The 17671-nt window shown below is 46.2% G+C and overlaps 1 protein-coding gene across 1 annotated transcript; it reads right to left on the reverse strand.

The window, feature by feature from the left end:
* Positions 1-14578: 14578 nt before the first annotated feature.
* On the reverse strand, positions 14579-17416 carry LOC131131399 (carbohydrate sulfotransferase 1). Its single transcript, XM_078793788.1, has 2 exons — positions 16812-17416; positions 14579-15929 (listed from the first exon to the last, which is right to left on the reverse strand). The coding sequence occupies exons 1-2, from the start codon at positions 17080-17082 to the stop codon at positions 14782-14784; spliced, it is 1419 nt and encodes a 472-aa protein (XP_078649914.1). The 5' UTR covers positions 17083-17416; the 3' UTR covers positions 14579-14781.
* Positions 17417-17671: the final 255 nt, after the last annotated feature.

Consider the following 17671-nt stretch of genomic DNA (forward strand, 5'->3'; position numbering starts at 1 on the left):
GAACGAGTCAATTTTGACAGCGTCAAAACACTGGTGGAGGGTTACATTCAATCAGACCGCACACAGGCCGCCGCTCGTGAAACACCCCAGCATAGCATCATACGTGATCATTTGAAAAACACAACATTCATGAAAAAGTTCAGGGTGGTGTACGACAAAAGACGGCTCCTGCCTGACGGGACAACGCTCCCGTTTGGCTATTAGCACAAAAATGGATATGGGGCGGGTTAATTTTGACCGTAGGTTAGAGCTACCGTTTTCATGTCTGATTTCAGGTCCCAGCGGTTGTGGAAAAACCTTTTTTGTAAAAAGTATTTTAGAAAACTGTGAACATGTCATGAAATGTGTACCGCAAAATGTGGTGTGGATCTACACCTCTTATCAACCCATGTACGATGAAATGCAAAAAAGGAATAAAAGACTCAAGTTTGTGGAGGGTTTGCCTGATTCCTTTGACGATGAAAACCTCTTTCCACGTGACCAGACGCATCTCATCATCCTGGATGATTTGATCTTCCAAGCTTCGGATCACCCCGAGGTTGTAAAAATATTTACGCAGTACAGACATCATAGGAATATGAGCGTGATTTTGATAAATACAGCCGGACAATCAGTTTAAACAGTAATTATGTGGTGCTGTTTAAAAACCCTAGAGATATGCTTCAAACAAGAGTTTTAGCTCACCAGATTTTCCCCATGAGAAAGAAATATTTTTTCGAGAGTTTTGAGGACGCCACCAAAGAGCCGCACGGGTATTTATTACTGGATCTGACCCCCGCATGTCCAGAACAATATAGACTGAGGACGGGGTTCCTACCCCACCACTGGCCTACCGTTTACATGCCTAAAGGCTGATATCATGTCTAAGCTTTTAAAAAGAAACGCCCCGCAGCTCAAAGCCCTGTTTCAAGCGTAAAGATATCTTGGCTCACGGCTCCTCAGACTTGGTGAAGGCTCTATGCGAGATTGCGTTAAATCTCTTAAGAGGTCACATACCGCTGTCGTCGTCTCTGTACAAAAAATGTAAAAAACAAAAGAATATTATACGCTTACTGGCAAATAAACAAACCAGTCTGAAAAGAAAAAGAACCGCTCTCAGTCAGAGAGGTGGCTTTATTCTCCCCCTGCTTGCCACGGTTGTGCCTGCGTTGGGTAGTCTTTTGGGGGGACTATTGAGGAGAGATTAATAATATTTTAAAAAGATGTCTCTGAGGACGACGCAGAAGATGTTTCTTGTTTCGCCGCAACAATTGGAGCGGCTGGGTAGAACAGAGCCATCCATCCGACAAGACGCGGAACATGATTTGGATTTAAAAATGAGGGCCGTGTTAGAAGATCGGACGTTGAATCAGTACGATAAGGTTAAAAAGTACGAGGCTTTGTTGGAGCGCTACCTGGGATTCCTTAAACAAGATCAGAACGAGCGTCATTCGCTAACCTTAACCGTGCCTCAGGATCCTATTCATGACCTTATCCAGAAGGGGGAGAGCGAGAGGAAAAAAGAGCAGCCGGGGGAGGAGGGGGTAATGGGTGCCGGTCGCGAGGTCGGCGGTTGGACGGACATTTTACAAAATATCCCCACACGCCGACGCAGAAATGCTGAATATGTTTTGAAGAAATTATCCGTCGATAGAACAGCGTGGACCCCGATGAGTGAGTTTGTTTTTCAAGGAAAACCTATAAAGGGTCGCATATGACGGATCTACTCAAACACCTCACAATAGACTATGGAAAAAGAAAACAGGAACCCCCGCCTAGAGGTTGGAACGAGTTTCTCCACGTGCTCTCTGAAGTCAATGTTCCTACAACAACCGTATCTAACCCTCAAGCTCGTGAACAATTTAGGACCGTCAAAAACGGATCGCCTAACCAAGAGGCGCATCAGGAAGCAGTCGTCAAAAAGAAGAACCGAGTATGTACGCCAGCGGTGGGGAAAACCTTAATTTAAAACGACCGCTCCCCTTCCATGTGAACTTGCGTTTGAGCGTGTTGTAATGTAGACCAATTTCTGGAGCAATTTTTTTAATAGCATGGTTTATCTCTTTCGTAATGATTTCTACCGTGTTATAACATCCGGCATCCGTGGTTAGAGTTTGGATTTTAAATCGATTCTCATCAAAAGTTTCGGGGGACTCGTATTGCAGCGTCTCATCGATGTAAGTATCCCCACGCCCATGGCGTTCGTTAAAGTCTTCGGGTTTGATCTCGGTTGTCTTGAGTTCGGGGGCTCCGTGTTGCCACATGTCAACGATGTGAAATACCCCGGACCCTCGTTGTACATTGAACCACGTACGGGGGTAGCATATCTCTGTGAGAGCCACCTGCCATTTTCCTTGGAGGTGAATATGTTGAGCTAAATTTACTCTGTAAGCGGCTGTTGTATTCCCTGGAAACACGTCGTAGCTGGAGTTTGACGGTAAAGTCACATAAAAACCTTCCTCCGAATTGGACTCCATGACCGCTTCTGCGGGGGTTTCTACTGTAGGGTGAGCTTTATACATCCGTTATCTCAGCGGCTGGGACCCACGAGTCAAACTTTTCAGGCCAACCCTTCCAGCGTATCAGACACTGCTTCTGACCTCTAAACGTACGTCTTTTAAGAATTTTTTCAATGTGAAACGCCTTATCTTTTCATATTTTAACTTTTTGTAGCTCCGCCTCATAAAATGAGCCTTCAATGGGTTCCCCGTCGTAATCCACAAGCTTGTACACGGGGGGAAACCTATGTATGGTTTCCCCCCGTGTACAAGCTTGTCCCCTTTTTTGAAATTCATTTTTAATTGTTTTTGATACCTGAGGGGGATGGCTCCGTACAGATTTTGAAAAACCTGCAGAGTATTTTCTGAATGAACTTGATTGGGTTTCATTTTTATACTGCTATGGTATGCGTCATTGTAGCTATTGACTAAATCCTGTACGACATCGATGTATCGCTGCGTGTTGTTAGCCGTGAGGAATTTAGCCATCCTGGTCTTTAGACTTCTGTTGAAGCGTTCGACAACCGACGCTTTCAGATCACTGGCTGTGGCAAAATGATCGACGTTGTGCTTTTTTAACAGAGCGGATAACCGTTTATTGAAAAATTCTTTGCCTCGATCCGTTTGCAGCTTCTTGGGTATTTGGCTTTCTAAAAAGATGGATCGAAAAGCTCCCGCGACTTCTGTCGCGGTCTTGTCTCTCAGCACACGCACGTAGGCTTTTTTTGAAAACACGTCTTTGACGTTTAATAAATATTTATAACCGTCGTTGTGATCGGCGAACGCCTGCATATCGCAAAGATCTGCTTGAAATTGGTTTAAAGGTCTTGGTACAAAAACTTTATTCCTGGGGAAGTGAACTCTAGCCGGTTTATGCAGAGTATAAGCGTCTTGCTTGGATAAAAAATCTTTAACTTTGGCGATTTTGACTTGGCGACCCGTTTCATCCTGCAGGGCTTGATGTAATCGGTTTACACCGCTAAACCCGGCGGGGTGTGCGGGATCATAAAACATTTTACGCATGCGACGGTCACTCATAATGGAAATGATGTATTTCTGATTTAACACCCTAATTTACCAATGATGCGACACACACACACCCCGCCCACACCCACAAGGAGCTGGCATGTGGTCGCACGTTAACTTGGTTTAAATGCAAATGAATCAATACACAACCAACAGGATACAACTTGTATATTTGATTAAATTCTCACAAAACATACATTTTCTACGATCTAATGAGCGTTAAACCTTGAATCAAAATTGAACGTTTTACGTTCGTATCAAGAAAAGATTGTAATGATTTCAACTCTGAAAGAATGTTTAAAGGCAGGTTGTTTTGCATACGGTATCTTACAGCATCCACAAATAAGGTGTAAATTGTAAATAAACGACCGACATTAAAATCATTCTGCCAGTGTACAAGTATATCTTGAATTGTTTCAGACATGTAAACCAGTTGTAAGACCAACGCGTCCCACGGTAGCTCCGACAGATCGAGAGATCTGACTTTTTGCATGGTTTTTTCCAGTTTTTCAACGACGGCATCCCCGTCCGAGGTGGGTCTTAATGCTCTGTCCAAAACGTCCATCCACCGCTGCGATATGTACCGGCTTTCGAGCCGGTTGTAAAGTAACCACCCTTTACAATGTTTAGACCATCATCATCTTCAATCTCTCCGACCTCTCTCTCCGGTGAGTTGGGTGGGGCGATGACGCTCGCCTCTTCTTCCTCCCCCTCAATCGGCTCTAGTAGGACTCTGTTAATACCTTCTCTCGGCCGGTTATTCGGCAATGTCGGCGGTCTGGGTGAATCGGGCATTGGCTGTGGTAAAGTTGAACCCTCTGTCGCTGTCCAGGGGTACACCGGTGGTGGAGGCATTGGCGGGGAATCGGGCCCGCGGGCGGCTGTCTCAATCGCCGATGCCCCTGAGATCTTTAGCTCAGGTTCAACCATGACCTCCCAAAAAAGCGATCGGCAGGAAAAGCTGTCTGTGTCCAGGCGTGTGTCTCTGGTTGTGAGTGACCATTTTTATCCCCCATCTTCACAAGAGGTTACGTGTTGGGGGGGGTGTGATGTGAAACGACAACCCCCTAAAGCGTTTTCACGACCTGGACCAAATTCTGCCATAGGCGGGCCTGATAATATAGCTCGGTGAGCTCCTCCTTCAAGGGGGTAATCATCTCGATCCAGGCTCTCAAGGGTAATTTCAAAATGTTAAAAAAAACTCCACAATCTGAGTTGTATGATTCTAACATGAACTCTGCATCGTCCGCATCATCATCCATCTCTGGCTTTTTGCTTTTCTTGGATACCTTTCCTCTGAAGAACCAGCGTCCGCTGGCAGATTTCCGAGACATCCACACAGCGCTGAAAGCCGTTTGTTGCTGCATGATCAATGGAATGATACAATCGAACACACCCCAGCCATTGGAATTCAGCGTTGCCACGTCGGGGAATGTTGTTATTTGAACATCTTCGGTTTGAAAAAAGGACAACTCTCCCAGACCGTAGTGGAACTTGTAACCCCAAAAACCACTTTGGCCATAATCCTCCAGACTCCATCTCGCCTCCAGAGGGTAATTCGGAAGCTTCTGCCTCCGCTGCAGAAACATGAGGGTTTTACGTGAAGCATTTTTGTCGTCATCTTCATCGTGATGGTAAATAGAGACCGAAGTTTCACTGATCATACTGTCGGGGGGTAGAATGCTTTCATGAAGACGCTCGAGTTTTGAATACAGCGAGGGCGTCCCGTCTGGATCTAGGTTTTGTGGCTTATTGTGCCCCACACCCCCACATCCCCCCGATACGCCATGCTGACACAGCGGTAGTTTTTTAAAATCCAGACATGCCCGTACATGTCTAAGTCGTCCCCTCGCACGTGGAGGTTTTTTAACAATGTATGTTTTTTAACAAATAAAACCCCCGGTCGCGCGGTCACGGGATGCCTTAGGCCGCACACTCACACACATCCGGAGAAGCTGTCGACCGTTTGATAAAGTACGAGGGGGGTCAAACGTCTATGTTTTTTAACAAATGAAACCCCCCGGTCGCACATTCACGGGTTGCCTTAGGCAGCCCACACGCACACACATCCCTGAAGAAGCGGACGGCCATTTGTTAAGGCGCTCACGCCTGAAGCTGCAGTCGGCCCTTTGTTAAAATACTGTGACTAGGGATGTGTGATGAGGACGGGGGGCTCGGATCTGAGGTTAGACTCTGAGGATCTCCAAAAGCGGTTCTATCAGAGTTTATACCCACACGCCTGATGGACGGACGGAGATGCCGGTGGATCTACGAGGTAAGGCGTTCATTATTTAATTCCTTCACATGTTTTTTAAAATTGATTCACATACAGAAAACACATAAGAGAAAACCGGCCCGATGGATCGACAAAGAAGGGCTGTGTGAGGACTGACGGGAGGGGTAGGGGTGGTTTACAATTAATTATAAATAATATATCTTATTGTATTAATTACACCAATATTTCATCCAAATTAGTCGATAAATCGATCTCGGGTATTTTGTAGGCCGCTGCGCGGTGATGGCGCCATGTTCGGCACGTGGCGACGTCGTCACGGCCGCCACGTGGCGATGGCGCCATGTCCGGCACTTTGGCGCACGGTGATGACATCACATCCGGAGCGCAGGGATGACGTCACATCCGGCACACGGTGATGATACCACTTCCGGTACAGAGTGATGACAGCTCACATAGGATTCCTGCTTGTCAGTCCCGGAACTCTTGAGCGATCCGAGAGCAGCGAAGCCATTAGTCCTGTTGTCAGACCCTGAAAGCTTCCGGTGGGATGCTTTGACAAAATGGGACAGCAACATACGTTGGCATAGCAACAGATGAGGGAGAGACGGTAGACAAGTGGTTCCTCAATAGGTTCCTCAATAGGTTCCTCAAGTGGCTGCTGAGGGAAGGGCGGGAAGGTTTTAGTCAGGTTTCTTTACCAGCCAGCAGATGGCAGTATTGTGCAGTACAACAATTATTATTTAGTGTACTTTAACCAAGGATGGGCAATACAAATGTTGGTATTATTCCCATACTAAGTAATGTTGGAGGTACCAGCAGTGGCATGGATACTTTTTACTTGCATGATACTACTCCTTGAAGGATTCTATGATTTGTTGCAATTGTGATGATTTATTATCAGATTAAAGAGACAACAATATAATATAACATATAACAATATACACAACCGTCTAAGCAAAATAAAGTCAATCGTGCCAAAGAATCAAATAAAAGCAAAAACTTCTATTGGGAATACTTTGGCCTTCCTGTGTCCAACGGCTCGCTGCCCCACTTTGTCATCAATATCCTGGAACTAGTACTTTCTGTGGTTTGGATTCATCCATTCATCTGTTAATCGATATCATCTCTAATCTAGTCATCTGTTCAACAGTTAAAAACAATAAAAAAACGTGACATATTGAATAACTCCTCACGGCACATTACGTAGTGTGTTGTGGTTGAAAATGACTGCCCGAGACCAGGGATGTCCAAGCTGCAGCCTGGGGGCCACATACAGCCCGCAGCTGTTTTTTTATCCACCCACGACACATTCTAAAAAAAGAAAAACAATCAGTCTAACATCCCAAGGTCACGTGCTGACCTTGGGATCCTGGTGGTGCCTAGCGGTTCTTCAGATGTACTGTTCCTAATCTTGGGTTCAGCATGAAAAACCCCCATGGACTTTTCCGTCTCTGTTCAAATATGCCAAGTAAAAATGACTTTCTCACTAATGTTGCTCTGGTAATGTTGGATCCACACCCCCTCCCCCCCCCCCACACACACACATAAAACAAGGTCTTGTTTCTCAGATGAGCATCGTTTCTTGGAGCTGTGATTTGTCCCGATAAGCCAATAAATGTTCCGTCATGGGTTTAGCGTTGAGCTCCATTAGTGGCGGACTCGCCTCGCGGGAAGGGAGGGAAAATGAAAATGACAAAGTAGGAGCCCAGCCTGGAAAGACACTCATTGATCCAGGGATGGGAGAAATAAGCTTCTCCAAGGAACGCTATTGACCGATTCCTAAAAAGACTCATGGCTTTCAAAGGCCCCCTCTAGAAGTTGGAGGATGCCTTGCTCAAGGAACCTGCAAACCCGGATCTGTTTTACTACTTACTCTGGACCCGTTTGCCTTGGGAGACCCTACCGGGGGCATATAGTCCCAGACCACATAGATCCAAAGACCACTCAGGCATTCAGACCCTCCACCACGATGAGGTGCTGATTCAGGAAGGAGGAGCCAAGAGGAGCCACTTGAGGTGACTCGGGCATCCGAATGCTTCCCAGACGCCTCCCTGGTCAGGTGTTCTGGGCATGCCCAGTCAGGAGAAGTCTCACAGCTGGCCCTTTAAATCCTTGGTGTCCTCCTGGTAGAACTGGAAGAGCTGGTGGAGACCGGGATTGAACCCTTTAACCCTTGATGACATCATCGATCATACTTGGGGCTCCGCTAGCGTCTTTGCTAGCAGCTAAGGACCTTTTCTTTTTAAAGATAAATCCTATACTCTTCATGTACCGCATATTCATTTATTGCTAACACGTCATATTTGATGTTCATGGAATAATAAGATGGAAGCCTGTCCAGTATTATTACAGTAATAGGAATCCTATTACTTTTATTATTATTGGTATTATGAAGTCATATTATGAAGTCAATGCTAATATGCTAAGGTATTTCTTTAGCTTCTGCACGTTCATTAAAGACACAATCTTTGTCTTGTTTGGGAGCCAAGTTGGTCGTTCCTCGCCGGCGTCTTCGCGGTGGCGTGGAGAGCGTTGCCATCTTCCTACTTCATCTCAGAAGAAACGTAATCTCCACCGAGAGAAGCTCTTGTGAAGGTCTGTGTCGTCTTTTGGAGAGAATCTGTTGGTCTTTGTTGCTGAGTGGAATCTCCGCTGTGGGTTTGCCGAGTGAAAGCGACCGAGTTGACGCATCCTCGGAGCAAAGCCGGATGCGTCCGTGGATCAATACTTCCTCAAAGCGCATCAACAAGGATTAACTCCACTTCTGAGGAAGCTTTGCATGTCAGCGCTTGGCTCCTTTAACTGCTAATTAGAAGCTCTCCGTCGAGCATATGGTCCTTCAACAGCATCTGTTCCAGCTGAAAATACCATGGGGGCGGGGGGCTTTTCAAAAGGAACGTTTAGTCCCCCGCATCCAACAATATTCTTCCTGATTACACTCCTGATCAATAGCAGGTGAAAATGGAAAGAATTCCAGTTTTTCACTCGTAAGTCCAAATAGAATTGGCCGTTTGGAATTGGAATTGGAATGACCTCTCATTTCAATTTGCTTGACGATCCTGGTGGCTTCCAATCTTACTGGCATGACGAGGAGACGATGGTTTCCTCAATGAAACAATGGAGCTTCAGTTGTGCAGGGGCGTCAAACGGCAAGTGTTCCCCTGCCCTAAATCCAACTGAGAACATTTGGGGATGGATGGCAAGGGAAGTGTAAAATGGACTCCATCCATTCCAGGCATGCCCTCCGTGAAGCCATTTTCACCCCCCCCCCCCAAAAAGAGGGCTATTCTACCATCCCAAACAATGGAAATGAGTTATGTTTCTGTTTCTGTTTCTGTTTCTGAGTAACTGATCTGCTCCTGGCAACCTCCTTTTCCAACATGAAAATAGAAAGTGTTCATTCTTCATCTCCAAGCTCAGTTTTCACGTCTGGCAATAATCGCACTTGTGTGCATTTGTGTGTTGCTAATACACAAGCACACAAGCACACAAACAGACAAACACACAACCACACAAACACACAAGCACACAAGCACACAAGCACACAAGCACACAAACACACAAACACACAAACACACAAGCACACAAGCACACAAGCACACAAGCACACAAGCACACAAACACACAAACACACAAACACACAAGCACACAAGCACACAAACACACAAGCACACAAACACACAAGCACACAAACACACAAACACACAAACACACAAGCACACAAGCACACAAGCACACAAGCACACAAGCACACAAACACACAAGCACACAAACACACAAGCACACAAGCACACAAACACACAAGCACACAAACACACAAGCACACAAGCACACAAGCACACAAACAGACAAACACACAAGCACAATGCCGGGACAGCAGACCTGCAGGGCCCCCCATAACAGACCCCCTTATTGTATTTATCCAATTCAATTACTGTGACACAGATAGATGGACCTGCCGTCCGCGGGGACGGTTGTCATTTGTTAGCATCGGCGGCCATGTCAGCCCCGAGGTAGTGATGCAGGCCGGGGTTGTGTGTGGTGGAAATGAAAGACGGAATGGAGAGGAAGATGAAGGGGAAGGAGGAGGAGACTGATGGAAGCTTAGGAGGAGGCCGATCGACAACTATTTGGAGGAACGTGCTAACATGCGAGGGAACGGCTTCCATGCACAGTATTCCCTCCTTTGTTGGGGTTAGGAAACATGATAACCACCTTTGGCATTATTAGAGCCGTTAGACCTGATGTTATAGACCTGATACACCACCTTTGGCATTATTAGAGCCGTTAGACCTGATGTTATAGACCTGATACACCACCTTTGGCATTATTAGAGCCGTTAGACCTGATGTTATAGACCTGTTAACCACCTTTGGCATTATTAGAGCCGTTAGACCTGATGTTATAGACCTGATATACCACCTTTGGAATTATTAGAGCCGTTAGACCTGATGTTATAGACCTGATACACCACCTTTGGCATTATTAGAGCCGTTATATTCCTGATATTATAGACCTGATGTTATAGACCTGATGTTATAGACCTGATATACCACCTGATATACCACCTTTGGCATTATTAGAGCCGTTAGACCTGATGTTATAGACCTGATATACCACCTTTGGCATTATTAGAGCCGTTAGACCTGATATTATAGACCTGATACACCACCTTTGGCATTATTAGAGCCGTTAGACCTGATGTTATAGACCTGATACACCACCTTTGGCATTATTAGAGCCGTTAGACCTGATATTATAGACCTGATATACCACCTTTGGCATTATTAGAGCCGTTAGACCTGATATTATAGAACTGATATACCACCTTTGGCATTATTAGAGCCGTTAGACTTGATGTTATAGACCTGATACACCATCTTTGGCATTATTAGAGCCGTTAGACCTGATGTTATAGACCTGATACACCACCTTTGGCATTATTAGAGCCGTTAGACCTGATGTTATAGACCTGATATACCACCTTTGGCATTATTAGAGCCGTTAGACCTGATATTATAGACCTGATATACCACCTTTGGCATTATTAGAGCCGTTAGACTTGATGTTATAGACCTGACATACCATCTTTGGCATTATTAGAGCCGTTAGACCTGATATTATAGACCTGATATACCACCTTTGGCATTATTAGAGCCGTTAGACTTGATGTTATAGACCTGTTAACCACCTTTGGCATCATTAGAGCCGTTAGACCTGATGTTACAGACCTGATGTACCACCTTTACGCTCCTATCAGCCACCATACAGTAGGACATAATAGGAGGCAAAGAGGCATTGTGCTTCCTGGTTCCTAAGCTGCCAGTATTCCGTCCTCATCTCCAGCATCAGGATCAAACCTCCGGATGGCGTACGTCTGTTGCTAGAGAGGCGGCAACACGCTCCTGTGTGGGATTGGACACAGCACTGGTGATTTCTGTCATTTCAGTCATTTTAACCGGTTTGTCAATACGCTGTTTGTGCCCCCCCCCCCCCATCCCGACCTTTCTTCAATCAATGGCATCCTAAACCAGGTAGAATGTGCTGCCCCCCCCCCCCATCCCAACCTTTGTTCAATCAATGGCATCCTAAACCAGGTAGAATGTGCTGCCCCCCCCCATTGGCATTATTAGAGCCGTTATATTCCTGATATTATAGACCTGATGTTATAGACCTGATGTTATAGACCTGATATACCACCTTTGGCATTATTAGAGCCGTTAGACCTGATGTTATAGACCTGATACACCACCTTTGGCATTATTAGAGCCGTTAGACCTGATGTTATAGACCTGATATACCACCTTTGGCATTATTAGAGCCGTTAGACCTGATGTTATAGACCTGATACACCACCTTTGGCATTATTAGAGCCGTTAGACCTGATGTTATAGACCTGATATACCACCTTTGGCATTATTAGAGCCGTTAGACCTGATGTTATAGACCTGATACACCACCTTTGGCATTATTAGAGCCATTAGACCTGATGTTATAGACCTGATACACCACCTTTGGCATTATTAGAGCCGTTAGACCTGATGTTATAGACCTTATATACCACCTTTGGCATTATTAGAGCCGTTAGACCTGATGTTATAGACCTGATACACCACCTTTGGCATTATTAGAGCCGTTATATTCCTGATATTAGACCTGAGGATTTAGGGACCTGAGGATGTAGGGACCTGAGGACGTAGGACCTGAGGATTTAGGGACCTGAGGATTTAGGGACCTGAGGATGTAGGGACCTGAGGATGTAGGGACCTGAGGATGTAGGGACCTGAGGATGTAGGGACCTGAGCATAGGGACCTGAGGACGTAGGACCTGAGGATGTAGGGACCTGAGGATGTAGGGACCTGAGGATTTAGGGACCTGAGGATGTAGGGACCTGAGGATGTAGGGACCTGAGGATGTAAGGACCTGAGGATGTAGGGACCTGAGGATGTAGGGACCTTTTGTGGAAGATGCATTCAAAGACTCTGTGAATAATATGTAATATTCTACACTCATGCTTTTATTTCATATTTCAGCTATCTGACAACAAGCCCCTCATACCAACACAGCAGTCGCCCCCACAGCCGACATCACTTCCTGTCCGCCTTCTTCTCCCAGCCTCCCATCCTCATAGGAAGCAGTGGATGGATGAATAAAACGGGATTTATCCAGGTCATATTCTTGTATTCCTGCCAGGAACGTATAGATTTGGTCCACTTTTTCCCAGCATGCACCTCATCATTTTAGCCGTATTGATACAATTTAGTCAGCCAAGTGGTGGAGATGGAGAGGAAGAGGAAGAGGAAGAGGAAGAGGAAGAGGAAGTGCTGTTATGGAGTGCAAAGAAATGAGTAATTAGCTTCCTGACTCAGTCCACTTCCACAGTTTGTGACAGCCAGGATGGGGGGGTCATGACAAGGTTTACTTTATGAGCAGTTGGTGTAGCCCTGCACATGATATTCTTTTCAGTGTGCGTCCTAAAGCCTGCCCCCCCCCCCACCCCCACCCCCATCATATCTGCGTGTACCTGCAGATATTAACGCTGTCAGGAAGGATAAAAAGCAGAAGATGAAAACACATTTTACTGCCCATTTATTCTCATCCTCCCCACAAACATGTCTGACCGTTCCAATAGATGTTTCTGAACGGGGGGGGGGGGGGGGGGGGGGCGCTTTAGTTGGCTTTAGATTGAGCTTTAACGCTCGGAACGCTCGCCGCTCTCAGCAGGCTAGCTTTGAGCCTCCACGGAGAGATGATGGTACCAAAGGAAAGGAAATCAGTCAGTGATGAAATCATGTGTCCTTGCCCCCCCCCCCCCCATTGTCTAGAAAGTTCCACAAAGAAATATTGTCCAGAGATGATGCCAAGGTCCATTCCTAAAAATGGAATTGGTGCTGCGCTAACTGCCATCCGTGTCCATGCCCTTCCATCCATCTCATCTTTTTTTAGAGATTCCATATTGAACAAGTTGGTCAATATTTGCTCTCCTGGGTCAAGTTCCTTCTGCCTGAAGGACAAAATGGACTAAATGGAAGGAAGTTACAATTTATTGCCAATTCTAAGATCAAAGATTAGCACTCCTCTTAAAACCTGAGACCAACTAAGACCAACGCTAACGTTAACTTTAGGCATGGAAGGAAAACAAAGATGGATATTACTTTTGTACCACTTGGTGATTGTTTGAAAGTAGAAGAATGGAAACTGCAGTTAAATGACAAACATTGAACATCGAACATCGAACATCGAACATCGCTCCCTCACTCTGTCCTGCTTGGACCAAAACCATGTTGGAATTCTAAGTTATGTTCGAGTTCCATTGGTGACTATATTACATTATATTACATTACATTACATTACATTACATTACATTACATTACATTATATTACATTACATTACATTACATTCACGTACACTACATGGAGTCAACCATGGATGCAGAGCCCTCCTGTTTTGTGTGGAAGTGGTACATTTTTCCCTTCTTGCTTTGAACTTCCAGCTGCACGGCGGACTAGTGGTTAGCCTGCAGGCCGCACAGCTATGAGAACTGAGTTCAATTCCCCTCTCGGCCATCTCTGTGTGGAGTTTGCATGTTCTCCCCATGCACGCGTGGGTCCCCCCCATTCCAAAAACATGCTCAGGTTATTGTCCATAGGTATGAATGTGAGTGTGAATGGTTGTTTGTCTATATGTGCCCTGTGATTGGCTGGCCACCAGTCCAGGGTGGACCCCGCTTCTCCCCAAGACGGCTGGGATAGGCTCCAGCACCCTCGCGACCCTCGTGAGGATAAGGGACCTTCCTCAGTTCCAGAGCGGCGGAAGGCTTGTGTGTCCCTGCAGAGATCACGGAACCCAGGAGTTGCGCAATGGGGTCCAAACAAAGTGGTGCATCAGGATCCATTATTTTCCAGATGTTCGTGTGCCAGATGTCAATCATGTGAGAAACGTCATGGTGAGGATGGATGGTCTCCACCCGACCCAATACTATTGACAACATGCTGACGTGGATTATTATGGTTTATCATGTCTCTGGGGCTCTAATAAGAAGAAGAAGAAGTATTTTTAGAAGGTCACCATCAGGTCTTCTATGCTCTACACGTGTAAATATTCTATGTAGTCATATTGATTTTTATTAATGTCCCCTGCTGGGACTAATTAAGGCATATCTTATCTTATGTTGAATCCTACTTATTATACATATGCAGTATATGTATAAGTATGTATAGTATACGTATGTATCCTCCAACATAACGGAGAAAGCATCTAAGGTCCTTTATTTAAGGAGGCCACATGGCACTTAGTTCATATTTATTGAAGAAGTAAAGCACTGAATCACCTGCCATCGAAGAAAGTATAAATACACAAGTACTTATACTGCAATACAAATATGATTTCTATCCTGGACACCAACATGGACATGGAGTAGAAACCAACAAGTTGACAGCAAAAACGCCCCAAATGTGGATCTTGACAATCCAGACCAATAAAATACCTTAGACGGTTTTACTCTGACAATCAGCGCCCCTCTAAAACCCGAACCCCGACACTACGTGGGCCAAAGGCCGGGTTGGAAAGTCCTGGTTTCCAGCAGACTGTGGGACAAGTTTCTCAGCTGGGCTGCGGAGTGAACGGGTCTGTACCCCAACAGGGCCAAAGTTCGGTTACACTGATTCTGCACGGTCCTGACGATGTCGAAGTCCAGATGAAGTCTCCAGCTCTCAGCCGCCACCCTGGAGTCCCTGGTGGTGGAGTATCTGTAGTTCAGTTCTGATGGAGCAGAAGAATCTCCACGTGTGTTCCTGGTCATCCACATCCGCACCCTGTCCTCCAGCTCCAGTCCAACAAAGCGGTAAATCTCTGAGGCCTTGTGCTGCGGGTTGAACGCCAGGTCCTCATATCTCACCAGAAGGTAGCGTCCCTGCAGCCAAGACGGGTTCTGCAGGCCTGTTTCTGCAGACGCCACCATGTCCTTGCAGGTGCCGGTGATCTGGGACAGATCCACGGATCGGGGCTGTCGTCCTGTCGCGTTCCAGATTTTCCAGGCGCGAAACTGATCGGAAAACGTCATCATGCGTGAGGCCAGAATGGCTCTGGGGTCCCTCACCAGGTGGATGATCTTCAGGTCCAGGCGTGGATCTTCGGCTAAAGTACGTAGGTCCCCCACCTCGGGGATCCGAACAGTCTTTATGGCGACGTGACCTCTTGACAGACACGACGCCGACGCCAAGGTGAGGTTCAGCGGCCCACACTTTTTGGGACACCGTGTTTCTTCAGGAGGATCAGAAGTCCGAAGTCCTGTTCCACCCTCTCCTTCCGGGCACACCGGAGGAGAACAAAGGGCGTGGCTGGAGCTTCTGCGAAAGAAGGAGTTAGTGACATGGTCCTGCGGCTCAGGGCGGATGTAACTCTCCACGAAGTGAAGGTCACAGTTGTACAGGTTAAGAAGGAGGTCTCTGTACGCGCCCAGCAGGGCCCGCCGTTCCAAACGGCGACGCGGTCCACCGCTGGAGTTGGTGAAGGCCTGCTGGACGTGGTAGAGAGGTTCAAACATGTAAAAGATCTCAGGGTGGTGGTTGAGGAGCTGACCCGTGAAGGAGGAACCACTTCGTGTTGTGGCAAACAACAGGATGTGCTTCCGAGGAGCTTCCTCCGTGAACGGCCAGCTCTCATTGCAAAAGCTTCTCCACTTGGATTCTGGAATGACAAAGCAACCGACAACATTCCTCAAAATCCACCATCTCAACTCCTCCGTCCTTCGTGGCTGCTTCTGCCCAGACTTCCCTCCCCCCGGCTGGGTTGTCCATCTCCTCCTGGCATTTCCCGAGGCCTCCTATTGGTCGGATGTGCCCTGAATTATGGGTGCTAATCATTACCAGACATCCCTAGCCACAACCCAACGCTCATGGCCACAGGTGAGGGTCGGCCATAATAATAATAATAATAATAATAATAATAATAATAATAATAATAATAATAATAATAATAATAATAATAATAATAATAGTCCATGACCTCTGGTCATGGCATGGATCCAGAAGAATGGAAAGAACCAACACATAATCTGTCAGAAGAGAAGCTGGTCCTCCTGCCGTGTAGATGATGGCAAACATCTATATATAGCATACAGCATATAGCATATAGCGCTAAGCGCTAACACGCAATTACTGCTGATGAGGAGCTGATTGCAAAGGGGGGGTGTCACGTTAAAACAGTAGAATAGATGATTAGTGGAGATAAATTGGTGGATAATTGTCAAAGGAATCACGTATTCCTCATTTCTCTAGCCGTACCTTTCCTATGGAATTTACCTTTCCTATGTCTCCTAGGTTCCTATGTCCTATGTGTTGTTCTTCACCCCTGGGGGGGTTCTATTGTCCTTCACTCAATGCACTTTTTCCACCAGCAATGACTATACGTACTATATACTATAATATAATAATATAATATATATACTATAAATGTCATAAATGTATAAATGTCCAAGGAGGGTTTCCACCTGTCCCTGCCGTAGAAATCATCCCTGCATTATTGATCTTCGATGGGGGGCCATGCATGTGGTGGCGGCGGTGGTGGTACCTCTGTGATGTTGGCTCTGGCAGTGATAGACGCCCCGGCAGCGTCCGGACAGCGAGTCCCTCAGGGTGCGAATGGCCGTGTACTGGACCCCCAGTGAGGCGCACACCAGCAGCAGCATCATCTTCCAGGAGCACTCCATCCCGGTCCACCCCGGAATATAGCATATTTTCTGGACTATAAGCTGTTTGGAGTATAAGTCGCAACAGAGTATAAAAAGCCCACAGCCAGCATGCTTCCGAGGAAGAACCGTAAAGGAAGACGTGATGGACATCCAGTGACGCTTTGGTGCAAGGTGTACGCTCAGAGGAGCAGCAGGCAACAAATGAGGTCAGGGGTGCATGATGAGGGAGGGACTGAGGGACTAAGGGATTTAGGATGCAAGTGATGAGAGAACGTGACGGTGCTCATGATGTGTCCATGATGGAATACTCAGTAGGATCCGGAATGCTCCCATCGAGTTGGGAAATCCAGGACCATCATCATTTGTTTAGGATTATGTTTCCCCTCTCCCATAAATACATTGGTATTGAACGCCTCCTCGCCATATCGTCTTTGACCCTGCCATGGCGTCGGACACTTCGGGCGGTGCTGATGGAGGCGGCGTCCACAAGTCATACAAAACTGGGGCGGAGGGGGGGGGTAGCAAGGCAGCCGGCTAGACATGATGCCAGTTGAAGTTGGCTGATTAATAAAAATCCATATCTCATACGTACATACATATAACACGAGACAAAAGCTATAGCCCATGATTCTAAAATCATGTAAAATAATCATAGAATATATCATATGATCAAATATTATTGATCATTACTATTATTATTCTAATTTAATATTTATAAATATGAAAATAACATTGCTTT

The sequence above is a fragment of the Doryrhamphus excisus genome, linkage group LG1, assembly GCF_037039965.1.
Source record: "Doryrhamphus excisus strain RoL-2023G ecotype Guam linkage group LG1, RoL_Dexc_Guam_v1.1, whole genome shotgun sequence".
Classification (NCBI taxonomy): Eukaryota; Metazoa; Chordata; class Actinopteri; order Syngnathiformes; family Syngnathidae; genus Doryrhamphus; species Doryrhamphus excisus.

Bases quoted from the DNA above. Each gene is read 5' to 3' on its own strand.
- LOC131131399 (XM_078793788.1), bottom strand. From the start codon at position 17,082: ATGTCCATCACGTCTTCCTTTACGGTTCTTCCTCGGAAGCATGCTGGC. The intron at 15,930-16,811 runs GTACCACCACCG...TTGTCATTCCAG, and splicing joins CCAGAGCCAACATCACAGAG to AATCCAAGTGGAGAAGCTTT.